This window comes from Panicum virgatum, chromosome 4K (assembly GCF_016808335.1).
Source record: "Panicum virgatum strain AP13 chromosome 4K, P.virgatum_v5, whole genome shotgun sequence".
In the NCBI taxonomy this organism is placed as follows: Eukaryota; Viridiplantae; Streptophyta; class Magnoliopsida; order Poales; family Poaceae; genus Panicum; species Panicum virgatum.
Window position 1 is genome coordinate 41,062,429 of NC_053139.1, and position 23,216 is coordinate 41,085,644.

The following is a 23,216-nucleotide window of genomic DNA, read 5'->3' on the forward strand; positions in this document are numbered from 1 at the left end:
GTTTCCATTAATTAAGAACTTAATTTATCAAGAACCTGTTTTCTCTTCCTTCAACGATATAGCAGGACTCCTGCATTTCTTTTAAAAACTTCTACTCCAACTATCGAAGTTGTAGCATGCGGGATATATCCAACAAAGCTAGGGGAACTCAAACTAGAGGAAGACTAGTGTCACCAATTGCAGTTAAAAGGAAAACCCGTGCCGCCACTAAAAACTGCAAGCCAGAAATCATTGGCAGACGGCAGTCCTGAGGAAGAATGTTGTAGACAAGTTGATAAAACACGAGAGGGCTGCCAAAACGAAGGTGACCTTGTGATTGAAACACTTAAGGTCAAACAGAGACTGAAATAATTAAGTCTCAGATTGTTACATTTCACATACTAAATTGTTACGATACAGACTGCAAGCTTCTAGTAATCTACATACGGGAACAAACAAGACCACGTGCATCTCTACAGTTCCACAGATAGATAGCTCACAGAACAAATACAGTTATAACCACGGTTTCACATGACATACTAATACAAAATACAATATCGAGTGCTAGTCAAATACATTTAAATCGTAGAGTTATACAGAGACAGTACGCTCAATCAATTAAAACTATACAATACCAAACATGAATGCTAGTCTCTAGTGATTCGCTATACAAATTATTTAGTTTACATGACTACTTACAACATTATTACATCGTGTGATATCTTTGTATGAATATGGGGCTCAGGAAACACCCACTCGAATGGTTGTTTCCCACGCAACAAATATGGTGCCATTCTTCTCAGTAGACGCGTTATTTACATATAATTCTTCTCCGACCACGCTCTACCAGGATTGCTCAGCATTGCCATCACCTGCAGTGTTCCTTTATTCCAAGAATAAGCATACAGGAAACAGGAACCCGAAAGGTGTCATGGATGTAGTACAGGGGGGAACTTAGTTTAGTTTCTCGTTGCCGTACCTTTTTCTCTTGCTTTTGTCGGATGAGGATGATGCCGGATTGCTGTGCCAGTTCCTCTTACGCTGGTTGATGAACCAGTTGTTGATCTGCTTTAGTTGCAGCCCTGTTTCCTGTACCAGTCTAGCCTTGTCTTCCTCCTAAACAAGTGTTACAGAACAACATGCACATCAGTAAATGGAAAATGATGCTACGATTGATAGAATCCATGTATTGTCACGTACAGTTGGGTATGGCCATTTAGAATGAGCTTGCCACCAGGCTTTCAACGTAGAAGCTGTGTCCCCAGGGAGTTTTCCAGCCCTTCGCTTCCGCATTATCTCTTCCCTAATATCCACAAGTTTTTCTCTGTATCCCTGGAAGATGAGAGTTTTGTTTAGATAACACTATATTTACAACTGGAAATTTAGAAGATTGTAACATTACCTGCTTAAGCTCATGCTTTAGCTCCTGCCGCACACGCTCAACTAAGGATCTCTCACCCTCAGTCAACATTAAGGGACCGAATCCCATTCCATCTGACCCCTCATTTCCATCAAATATGTTGCTCTCGCTGTCTACCTGATTGTCTTCATCATCAGACATAGTAGCCCCAGTGCCTTCACCAGGAGATGCCCCTGCAGGAAGAGTAATAATTAGCACAACTCAGAATAGGCAAACCAGCAGCATGTCTTCTTCAATATAAATAATTAGATCCAAACATGTTTTCCAGCAATAACAGACCCTGTGTGAATGAAAACTGGATCCCGATTTATCACTTTGATTCCCAAAAATACAAAGCTTACAAGTTTCAGCAGGTAAGTTTCGCATGTTCAAGCATCCATGTGCTTCAAGGAAGATTATGACAACTCGCTGGTCAACAGACCGACAAAAGCCTGTTGTGGGTCAGGCAAGGTTGCAGTGTCCACTAAACTTTGGCGACAAAAAGGAAAAAAGATCAGAAGGATGTAACTTTGGTCATCACCCATTTTCAGTGTTTAATGGGACACTGACAGTATTTCAGAATGCATGCCGCCTAATACCCAGTGGAAGTGTGGACATGTTGTAGCAAGTGGGATGGATGAATACCTTTCAAATTTTGCACATAATTACTTAACATTATAGAAAGGACCACCTACTGAACTTTTCTTCTACCTCTAACCTCTGTCTGAAGGTACACTTGACAACTTCTGACCCAAGAAAAACTGTTTCAGAAGCATATCTGGAAGCATTTTTCTGATACACAGTATTCCTTTGCACTACAAGGATTCCTGACTTCGTGAACCTATATGGAATTATTGCTAGTTTTTTTACTTAAAATGCTATTATCACAAATTGCTACTCCTAAAATAAATACAAAACCATCCTAAGAGGTTCCTTGTACTGTGGTTATTCCTCAATATATATTAACTGTCCTGAGAGGAATCTAAATCTGTTAGATAGTTAAAAGGCTCAGGAGTTATCAACAGTTGCATGCTTGGTGCAACATGAGGTTCATGGATGAGATAATATTTCAGAACTGGATTCGATATCTTGAAAGCTGAAACTGTAAAGGTTCGATTCTAATGTGATAAAAAAATATTATTACCGATGTATGTTCTATTTGTAGTTTTGTATCTAATGGAACCAACAAAAAAATGCTTTTTTGGTCAACTTCCTAAGGAAAGGCAAAGAATGGAGGAATGGTCAATTGTGTTTTCTTCTGTGGCAAAAAGATTCAATAAGATGGTTAGCTTTATATCTTGAATGGAAATTTATTGTGACCACCATAACAGATAGAAAGTGAAACATAGAAAATGTCTGTAGACTGTAGTACATATCGCAGACTTGAGCAAAGGGAAAGCTAAAGAATTTTCCTTGTGAACATTAATAACGGTAAAGCTTTCAGCTACCAGTAAGGCTTTGTAAAGTTTGTTCAAGCTCCCAGCAAGCCATCACTGCTTCCATTGCATGAACACGCACATGCTGCTGGAGTTGTTCCTTGAATGAACAGAGGAGCAATACGTAATGCGTCTGCAAACAAGATATGCGTTAGAAGCCGAGAAAAAACAGGACATGGTAACAACACAGTACTACCTAAGAAAGATTTATTATCTATCCAAAATGAAAAAGGAGCTACAGACAAACATAAGCGGAAAATTACAAAAACGAGCTCGCTATTCAGAACCTTGGCAAGCAGAGCGGCGACACAATTACGGAAGAGAAGCAAGTCAAGAGATGGCATGTTCAGTTCACGAGTCAATTTTACACTTAAATTTCCAACTCCGTTGCTACGCATAGATAATTAGCTTGGTTGGTTCCAAATCCATTTTGAATGAACTAGGAAATTCCATCCCTAATTTTTCCGAAATACAGAGTGTTTCGCATGCTAGTTGCACCATCCAGCCACACAATCCGGCCCGAATTCAATCACACAATCCACACAACGAACTACCAGGCAAAACAATACATACATACAGCTTAAGGCCGTGATTAGAAAGGCGAGAGAGTTTGGGAGGTCCTCACCATGAAGAGGTCGAGCTCCTCGCCTCCCGACTGCGCCCCGCCCGCCGCCGCAGCGGCCGCGGCCGCGGCCGCCGCCATGGGCGGGGGCCTCGCGGCTATCTGCGCGTCGATGCGCGGGAGCTGGTCGACGGGGGTGGCGACGCGGAGGCAGGCGACGTGCGCCTCGAGCAGGCGCTCGTACAGCGGGTGCGCCGCGATGGCCGCCTTCTCCCGCTCCCACCCGCCCCCTCCTCCCCCGACCCCGCCGCCGCCGGGGGACACGAAGCTAGGGTTGACCGCCGCGCCGACCCCGGCCGCGGGGTCCATCGCCAGCGCGTGGTCCGGGTAGTGGAACGCCATCCCCCCAGAGCCCGGCTCCCGGCTGGACGCGAGAGAGCCGGCCAGCTGCGGGCGAGGGCTGCGGAGCCTGGTCGAGGCGAGGCGAGCTCGAGGGGGAAGGCGGAGAAGGAGGTGGAGTGGAGGAGGACCACGGGAGACGGGGAGGGGAGTCAAGTGGCGGAGGCTTTGAAGAGGCGAGAGGAGAGGACGCGACGGCGAGAGGCGTGTGCGTGTAGTGGGGAGGGGACCTCTCGGGCAGAGGACGGGACGGATAGATAGCGCCCCTGTTCATGTCTCTTGCACGTGACTCAATTTCAAAGAGTAAATTGCACATCAAACATGTATCGTGGGCACAAGTTTTTCTTTTTTGTTAATAAACTGCGAAATTTATCCAAACCTCTAAATATTCGTTTCAGTTGCAGAATTGACTTCAAATTTAACTTACCCGTACAAAAGCAAGCAGTAGATGATCCGAACTCGGAAACGGACGGATAACCTGCTCGGTTCAATTAATCCGTTTAGGTTCAACTCGCACCAAGCAGCTTCATTTCAGGAAAAAAAGAAAAACTCGCGCCAAGCAACGTGTGCATTTCGCAACGACCCCCTGAATCATAAAATCATAAGGATCGTCGTCGCCCGCCGGGGTCCTCATGATTGCCGTCCAATTAAGAGCTGAAAATTTTGTTAATCTACTCCGATCCGCCTCGCCGATGATTGCCGGCCGGCCGGCCGGGCGTTAGGGCACGGCGACACCGTTCGGCGTCCACGTAGACGGCGTGCCCAACAGCTGCGCACAACTGTGCGCCCGCTTGTCCGCAGCCTCACAATTTTTTTTGCTTGACCAGCGGCACACGCCGTCGTTACTAAACCAATCCGAATTTGGTAGCCCGTTGATATTTTTATAGTATTTAAAATAATACTTGTGCAAAAAGATTAATTAAGAAAAAAATGTTGCCCTAGAAAGAGACTCGTGACGCGTCCATTTTTTTTGTTCCTTTTAACGAGCACCGCGGGATCTCTCCAAACGTGAGATTTTTTTTTCTTTTTTGGAGTGGCTAGAAAGAAGGGCCGGCCGGCCGGGACAGCGACGAGGAGCGGGCGTTGGGCCACGCGCGCGGGGCCCGCTGGGGGGGTGGGGGGTGGGGGTGGATTTGACGAGGAACGGCCGCCCGGGGGCCGGGTCCAGCTCTCCAGCCGCGGCCTGACGCGTCGGCGTCGGCGTCGGCTTTGCCACAGAGAGGGAAGGCCGCGACAGTGGCCACTTGGCGCTTACCCTTCGGGATCATGCTTAAACTTGGGTTTTCACCTTTTCTTTGGCGAGGAATGGTAGATATTTTCTTGTGTGCCAGAAGAGATATTTGGGAACCTTTCTATCGAGTTTTTCTTTAAAAAAGAGAGAAGAGTTTCAATCAAAACAAGAAAGAAAGAGAGAATCGTTGCTTTTCTCTCCAAACGAGAATACTTGTTGGTTGTGACTTTTTAGATGATGTGATTCTAGCTAATTCTAGATTACCGTGCTTCCTGTAGTTTAGTTTTAGGTACGATCTAGATGTGCTAGGTTTGCCTTGCCCGCGGTGTCAATGCCTACGGTTTTTTTCCCCCCTAACTTTGTTTTCTCCGATCGCAATGGCGAGTTCACGTTGTTTTCGGCAAGGTCGGGTGAGGTTCCATTCGCTTCAGGACCACTTTGGCAGGCAACGATAGCATCGGTGAGGATGCTTCCTCTAGGGGGAGGAGGTCTGAGGTACGATTACCACCACTTGAGAGATCTCGCTGGCGTGTCTATATCCTCTTCGTTGGTTTTCATTATTTGTTGATTGCAATTATTCCACTCTATTGGCGCTAGGCAATGGATTTCGATCCTCTCAACAATATTACGGCGGTCGTCGCCGATGTGTTTATGGTTCAGCCACATGGCTCGTTTTTTATGTTCTTAGTGCACAGATTCATTTTTAGTTGTGCATGGCCCTTTTTGATACGTGTTGATGTTTCGTCCGAATATGAATAAGCTTCAAGCTCCTCCCTCAGTGACATTCCCCATCGACATCAATAACGAAGCCCTGAGCAACCAACAGCTCAGAATGGTGACGACGGGATAATAAAGGAATCAAGGGTGAAAGCCAAACCGGAAGACCAGAAGGGTCTTATGTATAAAATGGTAGGGTCATAATAGATCATTAACAACTAGCTACAGTAATTTACCACTGATTTTTTGAAAGTCCGTCGGGGTCGCCGAACCCCAATGGCAAGGCGCAGCTCCACCCTGAAAGGAATGACCTCCCAAGGATTTTAATGTAATTTTTTTTCCAAAGGTCCCATTCCACATGCCTAGATGTGCATTTATACTTGTAAATAAAATCCAAACGCCTATCTCAAGAAAAGAACACAGCGGGGGTGGGTTTGAACTGTGTAGTATCCTAAAAAAACTGCGTAATGTGAAACAGGAGCAGTAAATACAGTGTGAAATTTGCTGGGTGGGCGATTATTGGGCCTTGAGCCCTGGACTAATTAGCCCAGTTGGTCGGCGACGCCGCCGCCATCAATCCATGGGCTTCTGGCCACCTTGGAGGGTGGGCTCAAGAAACCATTTACCTACCTGTTCGTTCCAGGTCCCCTGACGACATTTTGTTTTTTTGTTTTTAATTTCTGAAAGGTGCAATTGCAATTGGCCATCGTAGTTACGTTAAAAACACCGACTAAACTACGTAAAGAACACCAACTAAAATCCTCTTTTTTAGAAAATTCCAAAGCAATCCACAAAAACTTGGTTTGGATACAAAGACAAGGAACAACAAAACTCGGCAAAAACGAGACAATCACAAGTTCACAACCACCACAGCATCAACGACAGCGGAAAAAAAAAAACCCTCCAGTCTCAACAGTTTGAGCTATATATATTAGATGAAAAGAAACTATACTATGGGTTCATTTTTGAAGCCTCAGTTACATGAAAACATTAAACTATTTTATATATCCCTCAGCGCATCCGTCCACAGTTGCGCGGGGTACCAACTAAAGAACCTTAATAATCATCAGAAAAACGAAAGGTAAACCGATCCTCCTCTCTGAACATGCAACACTATTCAGACAGGAGGATCGCGATGGCGTCTCTACACCCTAGATTTCAACAACTTATGAAACAAACGTAAGCCGCTCCGTTTCTTCTTCAGTATCCTCGCGTGTGATCAGAATCGAGAATCCCTTGTGGCCCAGCTTCCTCTATGTACAGTTAATTATCAGGTTAGCGCGCTAAAACCAATCCGAAGATTGCAGCCACCAAGGAATTTCAGCCATCAGTCGTCAGCCGGGAGGTTGAGGTCAGGGAGCAAGAAGCCGCTCTGAGCGTCCTGCTCAGCTGCGCGCTCATGATCATGCTGTGGCTTCCCTTTGGTCTCCGCGGAGATCATCACGTTCCGCTTACTCGAGTGATCTATCCTTGTCTGCAAAATGGTGTGAAAACTTGTTAGGTATGTGATAACTTTAGTGCTGGGCGTAAGCCATCTACTAGGAGTATGTACAATATATATGAATGACTATGCAGAATGCACGAGATTTACAGCCAACAAAACAGAACTAGGCAGCAGTCAGTAGCACACTACACTTTCTTTTTATAATAAAATGCAGCAAACTACACTTGGAAGGACTGTAACGAACTGGACGCATGAAGTCTCAGAGACAGAAACAGCTCATTGCCAGTGCAAATTAAGCGTGGGCTACGGCCGAAACTAAAGGGTAAATGAGCTGCCACCATGATGGATTCATCTGTAAAGATTAAATTAAACAACCCGAAACAGGACTAGAGTGCTGTGTGGTGTGTACAGAGCACCTTCCTGCCATACCACGGACCACGGACCGTTCCAGTTGGGTCGTGTTTAGTTACAACGCAAAAAAATTTTGCGATGGAATCTTGCTAATTTGAAGTACTAAATGAAATCTATTTATAAAACTTTTTGCATAGATAGGTTGTAAATCGCGAGACGAATCTAACGATACTAATTAATCCATAATTAGCGGATGGTTACTGTAGTATCACTGTTGCAAATCATGGATTAAGTAGGCTTATTAGATTCGTCTCGCGATTTATAGCCCATGTATGTAAAAAGTTTTATAAATAGACTTCATTTAGTACTTCATTCATGTGTCAAAACATTCGATGTGACCTTTTTTCTATTTACGAGATTTACGGGTAAAGATCCAAACAGCTTTGGACTAAGGCTATCTCCAACCATTCCCCCCATCCAACTCCCCCCAAACGTACTATTTACTATATTTTACTACCTCCCTCCAAAAGATTCCTCCCCCTATAACTCCTTCTCTCCAACCATTCCCCTCATATCTATTCCCCCTATATACTATCACTCATTAACTAACTATTTATTTAACGTTTTTGAATTTTAAAAAATCATACAGTATTTGTACTGTCATAATACGCATTATCATCATGTTACGGGGCTCAAATAAGATTAATATCGCGAAGAAACGGTGTGATTAGAGATATAGGGTGAGTTGAAACTCACTTTATATATGGGGGGAGTTTCAACTCCCCCTGTATATAGGGGGAGCTGTGGGGGAAGCCGTTGGAGTGCTCGCTCCCCCAAAACCCCTAGGGTGGGAGGCGGTTTAGCGTGAACCGTTGGAGGAAGCCTAATAGCCACGGCAGCCGTTGCTCTCTGCGGCGGCATCGTCTTCGTCCCTTCGAAATCCTGCAGCAGTGCTGCAAGGACACTGGACACGCAGGTGAGTGCGGCCGTGAGGGCATTAAAGAAGCCCACGGGGTGATCGTCCCCGGGATTCGAGTTTGGTGTGCATCCAAGGCCATGTTTGGCTACACATCACATCACAATTTCAAAAAAAACGAATGTCCACATGGAGTACTAAATGAAGTCTATTTGCAAAACTTTTTAAAGGATGAGTGTAACTTTTCGAGACGAATCTAATTACTCAAGTTCCGTCTTGATTAGCGACAGTGATGCTACAGTGACCGTGCCCAATTATTCACTAATCGTACGGTCAAAGACCTCATTAGTTAGAGTAAGTGCTACAGTATCATAGTTGTAGAGGTAATTTTGTAATTAGACTTTATTTAATACCCCTAATTAGTGGTCAAAGCATCATTTCTCTCTCATCAAAACATTTTCACAACTAAACCAAACATGGCCCAAGTCTCAGTCAGTGCAGGCAGGTGGTTTACAGGTGTGCTGGCCGGCTGTTGGGTGGGTGGTGGTGGGATGGGGAGGGTGGGGATTGGCAACTTGGCGGTCTTCTTTACTGGCAAAAAGATTCTAGGCGCTGTACGGCCCGCAGAACCCGGAGCGTGCGTCAACAGTCGCCGAACACCTCGCTGCGTCGGTTGCAGCCACAGGTAGTGCGGCCGAGCGCCCCCCAACAGCATCTGTTACAACCTGCCCAGGAGGGGTTCCTGTCTTCCTGACGTGCAGGCCGTTTGGTCAGAAGCTAGGTTTTTTTTTTGAGAGGAGATGGTCAGAAGCTAGTTTACAGCTGAGCTTATACTTCAGATAGTTAGCTTTAGTTAGATTTCCTCAGGAAAGGAAAAAAAATCTGCCACACGCAGATGCAAGCTCCATCTGGCCTAACCTGTAGGGAAGACGAGATCTTCCTACAAAAAAGCTAGGAGCAGTTGCTTAAGATCAACGACCGGACGGTTGTCCAAACGAATCCAGGCATCAGCACCTCTCTCTAGCCCAGGACCTCGGCATGCATTCGGCTAGTGCGTCACACATCAACCGCTTGCACTTGCACACCACGACACGCATCGCCACCGAACCCCGCGCTCTCCTTCGCTGGCAGCCGTCATGAGTGGAGCACAGTCACACCAACGGGATCTGGGCAGATGGCATCTCCGAGGCCTAACGAGCCCCTAGTCTGAATGGGCCGCTGCAGGTGGGACCAGCTCCACCTGCTGGCCCCGCAGGCAGAGACAGATACACCCTTCACGGCGTGCAAAGCCGATCCGGGAATCCCATTCCCGGGTCAAAAAGGAACGGAGGTTGACGTGTAAACCCTCAGCTGCCAAACGCTTATCGGCATCCCCATCCGTTTTGCGAGGACAAGGGTTGCTGATGAGAGGGATGCGCGCAGGCGAAACGGAGTTCTCTGGTACCGAACCAAACACCCATGAGCCCTTCTTCTAGCAACAGCCTACCGTACGAATCAAGGTGCCAAAAGGGCTTAGAAAAACATCAAAGCGCATAGGCATGGTGCCCGGGAGGGCCGGGACCATGGCCTCTCTGGGAGGCTCTTTCTGGACCTTTGATCCTAGTAGTTGCAGTTTTGAAATTTTAGTATCACTTATGCTTTAAGCTACACCAACTGCAGATGCACTATTTTTTTCTCTCGTTTTTTTTTCTTTTATATGCGCAACGCCCAACAAGATGGCCCATTTGGTCCCCATGTCGAAGGCTCGAAGCATATACAAGGGTGGCCTGGATGCCACATGTGCACGAAAAAGGAAGGGGGCACGGCACGGTTCAAAGACCGCTGGTGTGTCACTGACCTCTAGCTTGCCGTTCTCCTTGGACAGCGCCGTGCAGGCCCTCTCCAGCGCCTTCATTTCCTGCTCAAGCACAAGCGGAACATGTCAGCAAACCCGGCGCAGAATCACTGGGCTTCTTCAAGATCTACCAAAGATGGGCATCGGGTTCGAATCAGGTATCTGACCTCGCGGAGGGCGTCGTTCTCCACCGACAGCGACCGCACCAGCTGCTGGATCTCCGGGAGCCTCTGCAATGGAAAAAAAACACAGCAAAATTTAATTTGAGCAGGTTGCCAAACGACAGGCAGGTGCTGCAGCAAGACCGGTCTGCTTTTGTTTAAACGTGATGCGTGACCCTTTTGGCCGCGGGGCAGCCGGTGATGATGAGGTGCTTGTGTTCTTCGATCTTTTTGGGCGGGCGGCTCTTGGCGCTTTTGTCCTCAGGAGGATGCCATGCCACTTTTGCCCCTCTCTCCTTAGTCCTTCCAATGGCAGGGTTTCAGGGCCGTGCCTGTCTGTGCGGCTGTGCCAGCACGGCTTTATTCCAGCCTACGCTACGTAGCACTAGAGCTCCAAGCCTCCAACAGCCTTTCCACTGCACTACTACGGCTGCGTGAGTGAAGACAGTGACCAGGCCAAAGGCCACCTTTTGCCTGGCCGGCCTCCGTGCTGATGCGGCGAATGATGCGGGCCGGACGCAGGTTGGTGAGACGCATTCAAAGGTTCAGACTACACATCTCAGAACAAAAGCTACCATCCCCAGGCGGGCAGCGCCCATGCCCTGCGCGGCTGCGCCGAGGCGAAGCCACAGGCCAGGCCACCAGCTCGTGACCACACTTGTGGCTACGGCTAATGTGCTTTCACGTGCGGTGCTGCGAGAATTTGGGGGCAGTGAGTGAGAGGACAGGACGGAGGAGGCTATTACCATCTTCTTCCGCGGCCGCTGCCCGGCGGGCCGGGGCGGCGGCACCGGGAGGATCATCGACCGCCGTCCGGCGAGGCCGCCCACCTGCAATAGCGCCACAAAAAGGGCGGGCACGCTCGATTAGTTCAGTCGAGTAAAGAGAAGATGCTGCTAGAGTGGGCAGGAAACAAGCCGTCAAGCAGCGACAGCACGGGCCAAACAAAGGACACTAGCGCCGGAGCCAACCCGGGGGAAAAATCCATCCGGCAAGGCAACAGGCGTCGAAACTCGAAAGCAACACGCGGCGCATGTTCTTTATTTTCATTTTTTTATTTTCGCACCACGTAGAAAAGCATTAGGGATAAGCGAGGCATGGCATGGCTAGTGTTCGCTGCAGAAGAGGAAGCACCCAACCAACTCCTACCAGTAGATTGCGCTGCATCTCGATCGGGCAATCACACGAGGCACGTTTGGAGTAGCGCGGGGGCATCCAAAGCGCGGACGCGGACAAGCGACCTGTGCATCCGCCCGCCGCCTTATCTGTTTGCGACGCAATCAATGGGCAACTTGCGAAAATTCGACCCTCTCCTCTCTTCTAGTGCGGGGGCCCCACGTACACGTGGCAGCCCCGGAGTGGCCGGGGCGCATGCGGCGCCTAGGCCACCCGGGCACGCGCCGGCCAATCGGCGCCGCCCACGCGGCGCGCCACTCCCCCGACGCCTACGCACCGAATGACCCATTGGCCTTGGCCCCCTTCGGAGCACAGGCACAGCATGCCGCTCCGGTTTGTTTGACTACGCGGCGAGGGAGGGAGGGGTATGTGCGGAGGAAATGCCGGGAATGCCCACGGGTATTGGGTTCCCCGTGGGGGCACGAGACGAGGACAGTTTCGGGAGGGGGACAGCGGAGCGGCCGGAGCACGGAAGCCGCGACCGAAGCTGCTGGCGACAAGCCCCCACCTAACCGTGTGAATTGCCGCCGCTGCCCCGCCCTCGACGCCGTCGGAGTCAACCACGGCAACAGAGACACCCGGCGAACGCGCACGTACGCCACGGCGCATGCCGCTACGGGCGACGGCGAATAAAATCCCAGGAAGGAATAGTTCCATAAAAATACGGGGGCGGTTCTGGTCGACGGGAGGAGGACGGGAGATCCGTGAGGTATCCCGCCACACGGCGGCGGCGTCTTGGGCACCCGAAATCGCCGTCGCGCAAAGGGACGGTAGCGGGATTGGGAAAGGGAAGGCCGCGCGGACAAAAAGCGGAGGAGGAGGTGAGGAGGGAGGGAACTGGAAAAAGCGATGTGTCGTCGGGAAGTCATCCTCGTGGTGCTGACACGGAGGGGCAGTTTGGTCCGCCCAGCCAGGCACGCACGAACCCAACGCGACCGCGGAAAGCAACCGACCGCCCACAACAGCAGGCGACCAAACCAGCAGGAGACGACGACGGGGACCCGGGGGGACGCGAGGTGGGCGGGCGGCGACGCGCGTACCTTGCTGCAGGGCGCGGCGGCGGCGGGCGCGGGAGCCGTGGGCGCCGCGGGCTGGGAGCAGAAGGCGCCCTCCTCGCCGCCGCTCGTGGACGCCCCGGAGCCGCTGTAGTCAAGGGGCGACGCGGGGCTGCTCCGCGCGCCGCGCCGCGGCTTCTTCTTCTTCCCGTGCTCCTTCGACGCCACAGCCGCTGCCCCCATGGAGGCGGAGGCGGAGCCCGAGGCCGACGGGGACCCGGCCCGCCGGGAGCGCGAGCGCTTCCCGCGCGCCACGGCCGGCCACGCCACCAGGCCCCGTGCGTCGTCGCCGCCCTCCTGATCCTCCTGGCCGCCGGCGCCGTCGCGGGCGGAAGGGAGGTCCGGCGCCCCCGCGCTCTTGCGCCACGGCGGCGTCCAGCCGGCGAGGTCGGCGCCGCGGAGCGAGCAGATGATGTCCGCGGCCGTCGCGACCACCGCGTAGGGCTCGGCGTCGACTGCCGTCATGGCTAGCTGGGTCCGGTGCCGAGCCGCCGCCGCCGCCGCCGCCGCCACCAGTCCACCACCAGAGAGCTCACGCGGTGGAGCGGAGGCGTGCAGAGGCAGAGAGAGTTGGAGGGGGAGGGAGGAGGCGAGGTGGATGTGGGTGGGAGCGGTGAGAATGAGAGGGGCGTGGAGGAGTTGGACGAAAGCCACGGCGTGGCGGTCCGGCGCCTTCCCTTTTAAACGGCGGAATAAATAAAACCACGTAAAATAAACGCGGCCCGGGCCCACCACGACCACCTCGCCCAGTCGCCACCACCACTCACCTGGTGCTGGGCCATATTTGGTTCATAGCGTGAAAAAAATTTCACAAAAAGACGATTTCATGGAGTACTAAACGAAATTTATTTGCGAAATTTTTTCACATATGAGTATAATTTTTCGAGGCAAATCTAATAAGTTAAGTTCCACCATGATTGGCTACAGTGATGCTACAGTAACCGCACACAATCATTCTCCAATTATGCGGTGAAAGATCTTATTAGAAACAACACATGCTACAGTATCATAATTATGAAGATTATTTTGTAATTAAATTTCATTTAGGTTAAAGAAACGAAAATTTTTCATGAAAACTTTTTCACCCCATGGCGCCACGTCCTGCCGCTGCCTCCTCGCTTACACGCGGGCCCGGCTCGGCCCCCGCATGTCAGTGACCGGCTCACCAGGCGCGCGCGCGGTCGCTCTCGCGGGAGGCCGACAGGCGGAGCGGTGGGCCCTCCTCCGGCAGGGGCCTTTCCGCGCCTTCGCGTACTACCGGCGCGGCAGGGAGGAGAGGGGAATGCCGCAGCTGCCCCGTGGGCCCGCGGCGTCAGTGGGAGAGGACCGGAGGGGCGGTTCGGTAGAAGTGAGGCGTAGGACGCAAGGTAAGCGGGAGGCTGGAGAGTGGAGAGAGAGAGGGCGGTGGCAGCGGCCTGGGCTTCCGTGTGGCCATGGGCGTGCGCTCGCTATAAAAGCGGCCGCCTCACGCCGGTGGCGTGCGCGGCGGGCGCATTCGCAACTCCGCCTTCTTCTTTGACGACGAGGAGGGGGAAAAAGAGATGGGGAATTCCTGGCGTGAGAGCGTGTGAGATTGGGGTGGCTGACTGGCTGGCTGCACATGCGCTGCACTCTGGTGGAGCTTTCGCAAATCGTAATTGTGTGGTGTCAGGGCTCTTACCGTTCCAGCAGACTCCTCCGTCGACCTCATCAGCGGGACTTGACTAACCGCTATTTCTTGAACCATTCCGGTATTAGTATAGTTTACTCCGAATTTAGTGTTGCTACTTTGTTTATCCACTCTGTGTTGCAGTCCTGCTGTCACGACCCAACCGAACGAAAACGTCGTCTGTCGCCTGCCGAAGACACACCCAACTTTGGCCGTACCTCTATGTCTGCCTGTCTCTGTAATTTTCTCGCAGTTTTCCGTTTTCTTGCGCCAAGAAGAATTTCAGCGCTGCCAGTGGCGTCCGGCGTCTAATCTGGGCAACTGGTGATAAGCAGGCATCCTTGGGAGTTATCGCTGGCTAGCGCTGTGGTGGCGTTTTCCTGTTCCTCGCCCGGAAGCTACTCCCCCTCCGGCCGGCCGGCCCTCCCTCTCTCTGGCTCACTCGTCTCTTCCGTCGCTGTCGCCGTGGATAAGGCGAGCAAGGGTCGGCAAGCCCGGTGTCCGGTCCACCTGGCGCGGCGCAAGTGCTCTTTGTTTAGTTAAAAGCGTGCGGTGTCCAGCGGGCGCAGGTGTTCGGCGATGCGCGCCGCATCGGCGTGAGGCCACGCTACACGCTACGCAGCCAGGCCGCCCGTCCGTCCTCTCCCAACGCGTTGCCGTGGAAAACGCGGTGCAATAAGAGGAGACTGCGAGAGCTGGCGATCCCCACCGAGTTGGCCGCCACCAGCTCGCCACAAGGCAGGCAAAGTACTCCGCTCCTCAGGACGCAGCCCAAATACCAGAAATCGCACGCGTTCCTCACGTGACCCTGCTGAATGGATCAGCCAAAGTCCTGTACTGTGCTGGACACCAGGGCAGCCCAAGCAGGGAGCCCCAAGGCGTTGATCGGAGCTCGGAGCTAGCCTCTGTTCGGATTCGATCTCCAGAGGCAAATGGCAAACACACGCCAACGCGTGCCTACCATCTTGACTCTTGAGGACGGATCGACGAGAACTCCCCTCGTAGTGCTACTGCTGCGTTTGGCCGGTCAGTGCTAGGGGCACGTCTGAAACTCTGAAAGGCTACGCGTGCCGTTCGTTTTCAGGCAGCCAACAAACTACTACCAAAAGCTAGGGGATCTGCCGCCAGAAGAACAAGAAACCGCTGGATCGGAGCAGCATCTTGCCTACCAGGAGCCCCGGTCTGCGTCGAGAAAAACGAGGTAAACATGCGGCATCGTGAGCGGAAAGCAGCTCGCCGTACGAACTACCCCCAGTAGTGATTAGTGAACGAGAAGCAAAGCGGAAAATGGTGAGAACAGAGCCGACGGCCTTCGTAAGGCCGGCCCACAGGCGCCTGTTTTTTTCGATAAAAGGCCCACGATGGCCTAAACGCGTTTTGCTCCAAGAAGAGAAAGAAGGGCCGTGCGCGCATTTTGTTGCGGCCCAAGCCGGCGAGTGTTGATTTGGGCTTAGTCGTACACAAATCAGGCCTTCTCTTCCCTTACTTTCTCAGGTCTTCACTACCGCCATTTCCAAAAAAAAAGGTCTTCACTACCGCCCCGAGACCTCTCAAAAAAAAAAAAACTACCGCCCCGAGAAGAAAGAATCATATATTTGTACCTCAAAAAAAAAAACGTATAATCGATGAGTTTAGCCGACGGGATGTTCTGGGATCGAGCCATGATTGCTTCTTCTTCTTCCTCATCTTCTTCTTCTTTTTTCCGTTCCCCCAGCGATGTCGCTAGTTTCCAGCGAGGAAGACATGACGCTTGCGATTGCAAACTGCCCCCCGCGCGATAATCATTGCGGGGATCGCGAAAACCTCTCTCGACCATTACGCCAAAATTATTGCGACCAATAATTGTCGCCGAATCATGGCGGCACGCCGGCCGCGGGGGGCCCTCCGTTCGAACAGCCGTGCCCCCTTGTGGCCTTGTTCGGCGGTCGGCACCACCGCCGGGACGAGCAGCAGCCCAGCACAGCCGTGCCCTTCCGCCGTCTCCGCCCGTGCCCCCGTGACGCGCCGCCGCCGCCGTACGCCGCCGCGGGTCTCGGATCGCACTCGAGGCGTCGGCACGGCAGCTGGCTGGCTGGACCGGTAATAGAAAAAAAAATTCTGACGAGGTCATCCGGTCCGGCGTCACGGGACGCCCCTGCCCTGCAGGGCAAGTCGCGTCTCGTGCTCCCAGATTTTTTGCTTGCACCGGTGAGCACCTTCCTGAAAACAAACACCCCACAGAAAAGGCGTCGACACGTTCTGCCACGATTCTTTGCAGCTTCTGAGAACTACAAAGCCCCCACGTGGCAAACTAGGACGGTTTAAGTTCCATGGCGTCCCGGCGGATCCCAACCGTCTCCGGTTGGGCGCTCGCGGGTCACGTTTCCGGTGGAGAGATAACGGAACCAACTTGCACGACCAAACTAACCCAACGAACCAGCTTGCAAAAGCAAAACTGGTCGAAAGAAGAAGCAAGGACGGTCAGGCACGCACGGGGCGGTGCCGGTGCTGCTGCTCAACTCCTTTCGCCGTCGCGGCGCTGAACCTTCGTTCGTTGGAGCTGGCCAGAATAAACCAACTCGTGCTTGGAGTTTGCTTCCGCAACCAGCTCGTGAATCCCCGCCGGCTGCCGCGTTGGCAGTCGGATCAAGATCCGGCGTCCGGCCTGGCGGGTGGCGGCGGCGGCGGCGGCGGGCGAGACATTCCATCCCGTTCCAGGGTCCGAAGTACGGCGGCGTACCTGGCGACTTGCCGAGCCTGATCGTCCGAGACGGCAAGTACAATTAGCTCGCTAGCCTAGCCACTAGCCTCGCTGCGCGACCCACACGGCTGGACATGGATCTAGGTCCTAGTGCCAGGACAGGGAGCACGGCGGCCCACGGCGCGGCACAGCACAGGGGCAGAGCCGTTCGCCGGCCTTGATGGCGGCGGCGTGGCGGCGGTGCCCATCGGCCTGGGGGGTGGGCCTCGCCGGAGCGGCGGAGCTGATGCGCATTCATTCCCACCGGGGGGGGGGGGGGGGGGGGGGGGACGTACGGTGCCGGATGGGCGCGGGAAAAAAAATCAATAATACCGGGCCGGATGGGGCAGGCTGTAGGACCGAGAAATGCGACCAGAGGGGGGTGAATGGGAGCCTTCGAAAATTATCGCGATCAAAAACTTCGGCTCACAATTCAAGAGTGCACCCCAACCCCAGAGTTCTAGGCGATGTGCAGAGTAGCTACAAGGGAGCTACACTAACACAAAACAAGCCTAGGAACCTAAGCGATCAAGCGCGGAAGCAATTGCACGAAAGCAGTGCAAGAACCAAGCAAGGTATATATCATCGGTTGATCCGACGCACACGTTTGAACGCCGTCGGTTAAACCGGTGATACAGAGCCTGCAGCAAACAACCAGTGAGCACCGGTTGAACCGACGCTGGGTTTTGAACCTCTTCGGTTAAACCGGTGATCGAACGTCGGTTAAACCGACAAAATCGCAAACTCACGTCGGTGCAGTTGTCCAGAGGATCAACAAAATGCACCAAACCAAGCAATGAACACCGGTTAAACCGATGCTCCCAAAAACTCCATCACCGGTGCAGTTGTCCAGAGGGTTCACAGACCGAAGCAAATGAACGCCGGATGAACCGACGTAGACAAAACCCTATACACCGGTCGAACGCCCTCAACAGCAAAACCAAATTAGTAACGCCGGTTAAACCGACGTTAGGGAAATCAAAGCACCGGTGCAATCACACAAAACCCCAAAAACCCTAACCCGTGACAAAAGCACTCACCGGTTGATCCGACGCACGCGAAGGCTAGCGTCGGTTCAACCGGCGTTAAGGAAAAATCTGCCCGAGCAGAACAGAGTTTTTCCAGCCCGCGACCTGAGAGAGATTTGACGTTTGAAAGCCCAAATCAAGTCGAAATCTAACCAAATTTCGCAGGCACGCTCACAAAGACCTTGTGAACCTACCCACCAAAGGAATTGATGATCCACTCCATGGATTGTGAGGAATCGACGAAGAACGAGGCAAGAACGGGGTTTTCAGAATTTTCCTAAAACTGAGTTCTTGAAGGCTCGCGATCTAGATGAATTCTAGCACTTGGTTAGGATGATTCTAGTCGCCAAGAAAAACCTTAAGAACCACAGCAACAAGTAGTAGAAACACCAGAACAAGGAAATCAAGAACTAGAATGATTCATGCATGTAGAGCTCAGATGAACATGAAACGAACCTTGATTTCAAAGCCCCGAGGGCACAAGGAGGGATGGGCCTCCTTTCCCACAAGATCTCCTTACAAGTTCTTCAAAAATCCATTGCTAGAATCCTAGAGATGGAAGGGGAGAAGAAGAACAGGGAGGGGGTGACGCCTGGCTTGCAGCACTTTTTCTTTCTCTGTCCAGCGCTCCCTCAACCCAGGGAGGGTGCCTGCCCTTTGTTCCCCAGCCAGCACGTCCACTCCCACCTGCTCCCCTTCCTTGCCATCCAAGCCTCCGACTACTAAAGACTAGAATACCCCTACAGCTGAAATTAAACTAAAAGGACCTTAGGGGCAAAACTGGAAAAGATACATTGAAGATCATCCGACGGCTGTGACGACTTGGAGTAGTTTGCTTCGACCCGACGCAATCTTCCCGATGTCGCCACGCATCCTTCTGGAATCTTCGCGGGGGCAGTTTTGGGAAAACTGCCGAAACCGAGTTCGGGTGCGGTTTTGGAGGAACCGCGAAACCTTCCCGCGCGATGTTTCCGGGCACACCCGCCAAGCCCGATGACGCCACGTGTTCGACCTCCCGCCGAACCCTCTTCGACTTGGCCGACGTCGACGCATCCCGCCGTTGGTTTTTCCCGAGGTACCAACAAACTCCACGCCGTCCCGCCTTGGCGCCAGGAGTGGATCGCCTCGCGGCCCAGCAGTGGCCCAAGCATCTGGGCCGCCCTTCTCCACCGCACGGTCGTCCGGTTGGGCCTCCAACGCTACCGCAAGGTCTCCCGCCTCCGCATGGTCGTCGAGCTCCCACCACCGCAACACCGCCGCATGGTACATCGGCACGCGCCACGCTCTTGTCAAAACCGACTCGCTGCAACCACGCCATCCGTGTACCTGCACACCACAGACCAAGAACTGGTGCAATCTTCACAGAGTCGCGACTACACACAGTTAGTCCACTCCATGTGTTGGCAATCACTCATCACACCAAGGAGCAGGCCTCCACTGCCTCTCAATCTCCCCCTTGATGAGTGCATTGTCAACACCATACCCCACACGGGCACTGGTGAAAGAAAAGGGTAACCAAAAAGAAATAGAAAACAAAGAGAGCTAACTCAAGTGATCAAAAGCGAATGAAAGCCAGAAAAGATCACTTGAAGATAGCAAAGCCAAAAGAGTCAGCCCCTAAGACAAGGGCAACGGCTCGACGCACTGACTCCAAAACATGCTTGACCCCTCAAGAAGGAGGCAATGCTCAACACAGCCAAGCATGTGCAAATCTGGTTCCTCCAGAAAGAGGCTAAGCTCAACGCAACCAGCAAAGAGCATGAAAAAGCTCAAAAACTCCCCCTGAAATGCAGCTCCCCCTCACTATGCAACTCTCCCCCGATGTGTGCACACTCAAAGTCTGAATCTCTCCCTGAGATCAAACAAACAAACTCTCCCCATTTGGACAAGGATCAAGAAATTTCACCCTAACCCCTAAGGTGAGACAAAAAACAACATTCTCTCCCCCTTGTTGACAAGGCACACGTCAAGGAAACTCCCCCTGCCTAGATGCTCCCCCTGGAAATATGCCATGAAGTGCATGCGTGCCTAAAAGCTTCCAGGTACAGAACAAGAGCATTTGCAAGGGTCAAATCAGCACAGCATATGAGGGTGCATATACAAAGACAATGCATGAAGAAGCTCATAAGAATATATCTATACAGATCATGAGCAAGCATTTATCATTTGTAAAGGAAAAGCATCACCATAAAGGACCTAGCATACTAGAAGGCAAGCAAGCATGCTAGAGCTAGCAAGAACATACAGGTGAGCTACCCAAACCATATCACAGCAACTGCCACTCAAGCAGCCTTGATACCAATTGAAAACTTTCAAATTTCGGTGCCAGGGGTTGAAAGCTTGCAGGCGCTTAACTTAACGAATGTGCCAAGCCTAGGTCAAGGACCATCAGAAGCTTAAGACACCACTCTCAGTCATCCACAGCCTTGTCCAAGTTCTCCAGAGGAGCAGTCTCGATACAAGAACAGTGGTGCAAGCAATCCCACCTGGATCTTTTCACTCAAAGCAACCCAAGATAAACCAAATTGTTGGACTTTTTGAAATTAGATACCAATTAAACTATTCCAACAGAAAAGAGGGCATCTTGTTGCATGTGAGAGCAAGGGACCTAGCCACTAAGCATGATCAAGATAGCATAAGCATACAAACCTACACATGCTAGTAGCAGATCCAGAAGGTGACCATGTTTTATGATTTTCAAAGAATAAAATAGCTAAGCTCAGAGCCAATATACAACATATTCAAAGGAGCTAGCTACTCATGGTCAAAGCATATATACAACTCATAGCATAGCACAAGGCACAAGCAAATGCAGATATCATACATGAGAAGCTTAGTGCAAGTGTAATGCATATGAGCAAATGCAATGCAAGATGGTATGTACACAAATGCAAGAAAAAGCAAAAAGAAGGAAAAACAAAACCTAAACTACAAAAACAACTACCCAACTCAAAATGGGTAGCACACGCCAAGCTCTCCCCGCAAGCGAGCATAGGTGGCTTGTTCTAGGGGCTTGGTCAAGATGTCGGCTACTTGATTTTCAGTGGACACATGGGTCAGCTCGACATCACCCTTCTCATAGTGATCTCTCAGAAAGTGGAACCTCACGTCTATATGCTTGGAGCGAGAGTGTAGGACAGGGTTCTTGGCTAAGCTAATGGCTGAGGTGCTGTCAATGAAAATGGGAACTCTGCCATAGGTTAGGCCATAATCACTGAGAGTGTGTCTCATCCAAAGGATCTGGGAGCAACAACTAGCAGCAGCTATGTATTCGGCTTCTGTGGTGGAAAGGGCTACACTAGTTTGCTTGCGGGCAGACCAAGACACAAGAGAAGTTCCAAGAAACTGGCAAGTGCCTGAAGTCGACTTGCGATCAATCCGACACCCACCATGATCAGCATCAGAGAAGCCAACCAACGCAAGAGAAGAGGAAGAAGAGTACCATAAGCCAAACTCAGGAGTGTATCGAAGGTACCTAAAAATCCTCTTCACAGCGTTCCTGTGAGAAGTGCGCGGAGAAGCCTGGAACCTCGCGCAGAGACAGACCGCGAACTGGATGTCGGGTCTGGTGGCCGTCAAGTACAGGAGCGAGCCGATCATGCTCCTATACTCCTTCTGGTCCACAGCAACACCTTCAGTGTCCTCATCCAGCGCCGTAGAAGTGCTCATGGGAGTCGGCATGGGACTGAGTTCCCCGAAGTCGAACTTCTTGAGCATGTCCTTGGTGTACTTGGCCTGGTGGACGAAGGTGCCATCCCGGGTTTGCTTGATGTGCAACCCGAGGAAGAACTGAAGCTCACCCATCATAGACATCTCAAACTCCCTGCTCATGTCATCAGAAAAACTAGAAACAAGAGAGTGAGAGGAGCCACCAAAGATAATGTCATCCACGTAAATCTGAACCAACAGAAAATCAGCACCACGCCTGAGGAGAAACAAAGTCTTATCTACCGATCCCATGACAAACCCCTGTTTAAGCAAAAAGGCTCTCAATCTCGCATACCAGGCTCTAGGGGCTTGCTTCAGACCATACAAAGCCTTTTAAAGCTTGAAGACTCGGTCTGGAAACTTGGGACTCTCAAAGCCAGGAGGTTGCTTCACATAGACCTCCTTCTCTATAAACCCGTTCAAAAAGGCACTCTTAACATCCATCTGATACAGCTTGAACCCCTTCGAAGCTGCAAAGGCTAAAAAGATCCTGATGGCCTCTAAACGAGCTACAGGTGCAAAGGTCTCCTCATAATCTATCCCCTCCTGCTGGCTGTAACCCTGAGCTACTAACCTAGCCTTGTTCCTCACAACCATCCCATCCTCACCCTGTTTGTTCTTGAAAACCCATTTGGTACCTATAGGGTGGCAATCTGGTGGAGGCTCTACAAGGACCCAGACTTGGTTTCGCTCAAAGTTTTCTAGCTCCTCATGCATGGCATTGACCCAGTTAGAATCAGATAAAGCATGTCCAATATCTTTGGGCTCAAAGGAGGCAACAAACGCTGAATGAGCAAAGCCAGCGATACTTGTTACCTTGGACCTCGTGGTTCGTTCATTGAGGTCACCTAACATTTGTTGAGGTGGATGACGACGCTGAATGTGTCGTGGTGCTTCTCTTGACGAAGTCGCTTCGCCACCGCCCTCAACATGGGTCCCGGAAGAAGAACCTTGAGCTGGACGTGGATCGGCCGTAGTCGAAGCTGTGGGGAGCGGGCCGCCATCGTCGTCAGAACTCGAATCTCCAGGAAGTGGGCCTGCAGCCGGCGCAGGGACACCACCATCACCCTCAAAGGCCTCAGGCTCATCCTCATCCTCGAAGATGTCCTGGCCAAACTCATCATCACCTGCACACTCCAAAGAAGCAGACAAAGAAGGAGTGGACTCGTCGAAGGTTACATTACAAGTTTCGACGATCCGGTTAGTCTCAAGAATAAGAACACGATAGCCTCTGGATTGAAGAGCATAGCCAAAAAGAATGCCATCAGAGCTCCTAGACTCGAACTTATCAAGATTTCCCTCCTTCAGAACAAAGCATCTGCAACCAAATGCACGCAGGTGGGACACTCTGGGCTGTCGACCAAACCGCAACTCATACGAAGTCTTTTTCATGAATGAGCGAAGGAAGATGCGGTTGGCAACATAGCATGCGGTGTTGATCGCTTCGGCCCAA

General features: G+C 51.6%; 2 protein-coding genes across 4 annotated transcripts; both read right to left on the minus strand.

The window, feature by feature from the left end:
• Nucleotides 1-471: 471 nt before the first annotated feature.
• Nucleotides 472-3,960, minus strand: LOC120704078 (homeobox protein knotted-1-like 11). 2 transcript variants are annotated; one of them, XM_039988331.1, is made up of 6 exons: nt 3,440-3,960; nt 2,827-2,947; nt 1,382-1,572; nt 1,180-1,311; nt 959-1,095; nt 472-862 (listed from the first exon to the last, which is right to left on the minus strand). In XM_039988331.1, the coding sequence occupies exons 1-6, from the start codon at nt 3,776-3,778 to the stop codon at nt 823-825; spliced, it is 960 nt and encodes a 319-aa protein (XP_039844265.1). In that variant the 5' UTR covers nt 3,779-3,960; the 3' UTR covers nt 472-822. The 2 variants fall into 2 exon arrangements, with proteins under 2 accessions (XP_039844265.1, XP_039844266.1); XM_039988332.1 differs by having other exon boundaries at nt 472-851; nt 3,440-3,910.
• A 2,665-nt stretch (nt 3,961-6,625) lies between these two features.
• On the minus strand, nt 6,626-13,300 carry LOC120704079. 2 transcript variants are annotated; one of them, XM_039988333.1, is made up of 5 exons: nt 12,646-13,297; nt 11,176-11,259; nt 10,436-10,498; nt 10,272-10,331; nt 6,626-7,197 (listed from the first exon to the last, which is right to left on the minus strand). In XM_039988333.1, the coding sequence occupies exons 1-5, from the start codon at nt 13,123-13,125 to the stop codon at nt 7,051-7,053; spliced, it is 834 nt and encodes a 277-aa protein (XP_039844267.1). In that variant the 5' UTR covers nt 13,126-13,297; the 3' UTR covers nt 6,626-7,050. The 2 variants fall into 2 exon arrangements, with proteins under 2 accessions (XP_039844267.1, XP_039844268.1); XM_039988334.1 differs by lacking the exon at nt 11,176-11,259 and having other exon boundaries at nt 12,646-13,300.
• Nucleotides 13,301-23,216: the final 9,916 nt, after the last annotated feature.

Bases quoted from the DNA above. Each gene is read 5' to 3' on its own strand.
- LOC120704078 (XM_039988331.1), bottom strand. From the start codon at position 3,778: ATGGCGTTCCACTACCCGGACCACGCGCTGGCGATGGACCCCGCGGCC. The intron at 1,096-1,179 runs GTACGTGACAAT...ACACTTGTTTAG, and splicing joins CTAAATGGCCATACCCAACT to GAGGAAGACAAGGCTAGACT. The intron at 863-958 runs GTACGGCAACGA...CTTGGAATAAAG, and splicing joins GACAAAAGCAAGAGAAAAAG to GAACACTGCAGGTGATGGCA.
- LOC120704079 (XM_039988333.1), bottom strand. From the start codon at position 13,125: ATGACGGCAGTCGACGCCGAGCCCTACGCGGTGGTCGCGACGGCCGCG. The intron at 10,332-10,435 runs GTCAGATACCTG...GTGCTTGAGCAG, and splicing joins AGAACGACGCCCTCCGCGAG to GAAATGAAGGCGCTGGAGAG. The intron at 7,198-10,271 runs GTCAGTGACACA...ACCATTTTGCAG, and splicing joins AGGAGAACGGCAAGCTAGAG to ACAAGGATAGATCACTCGAG.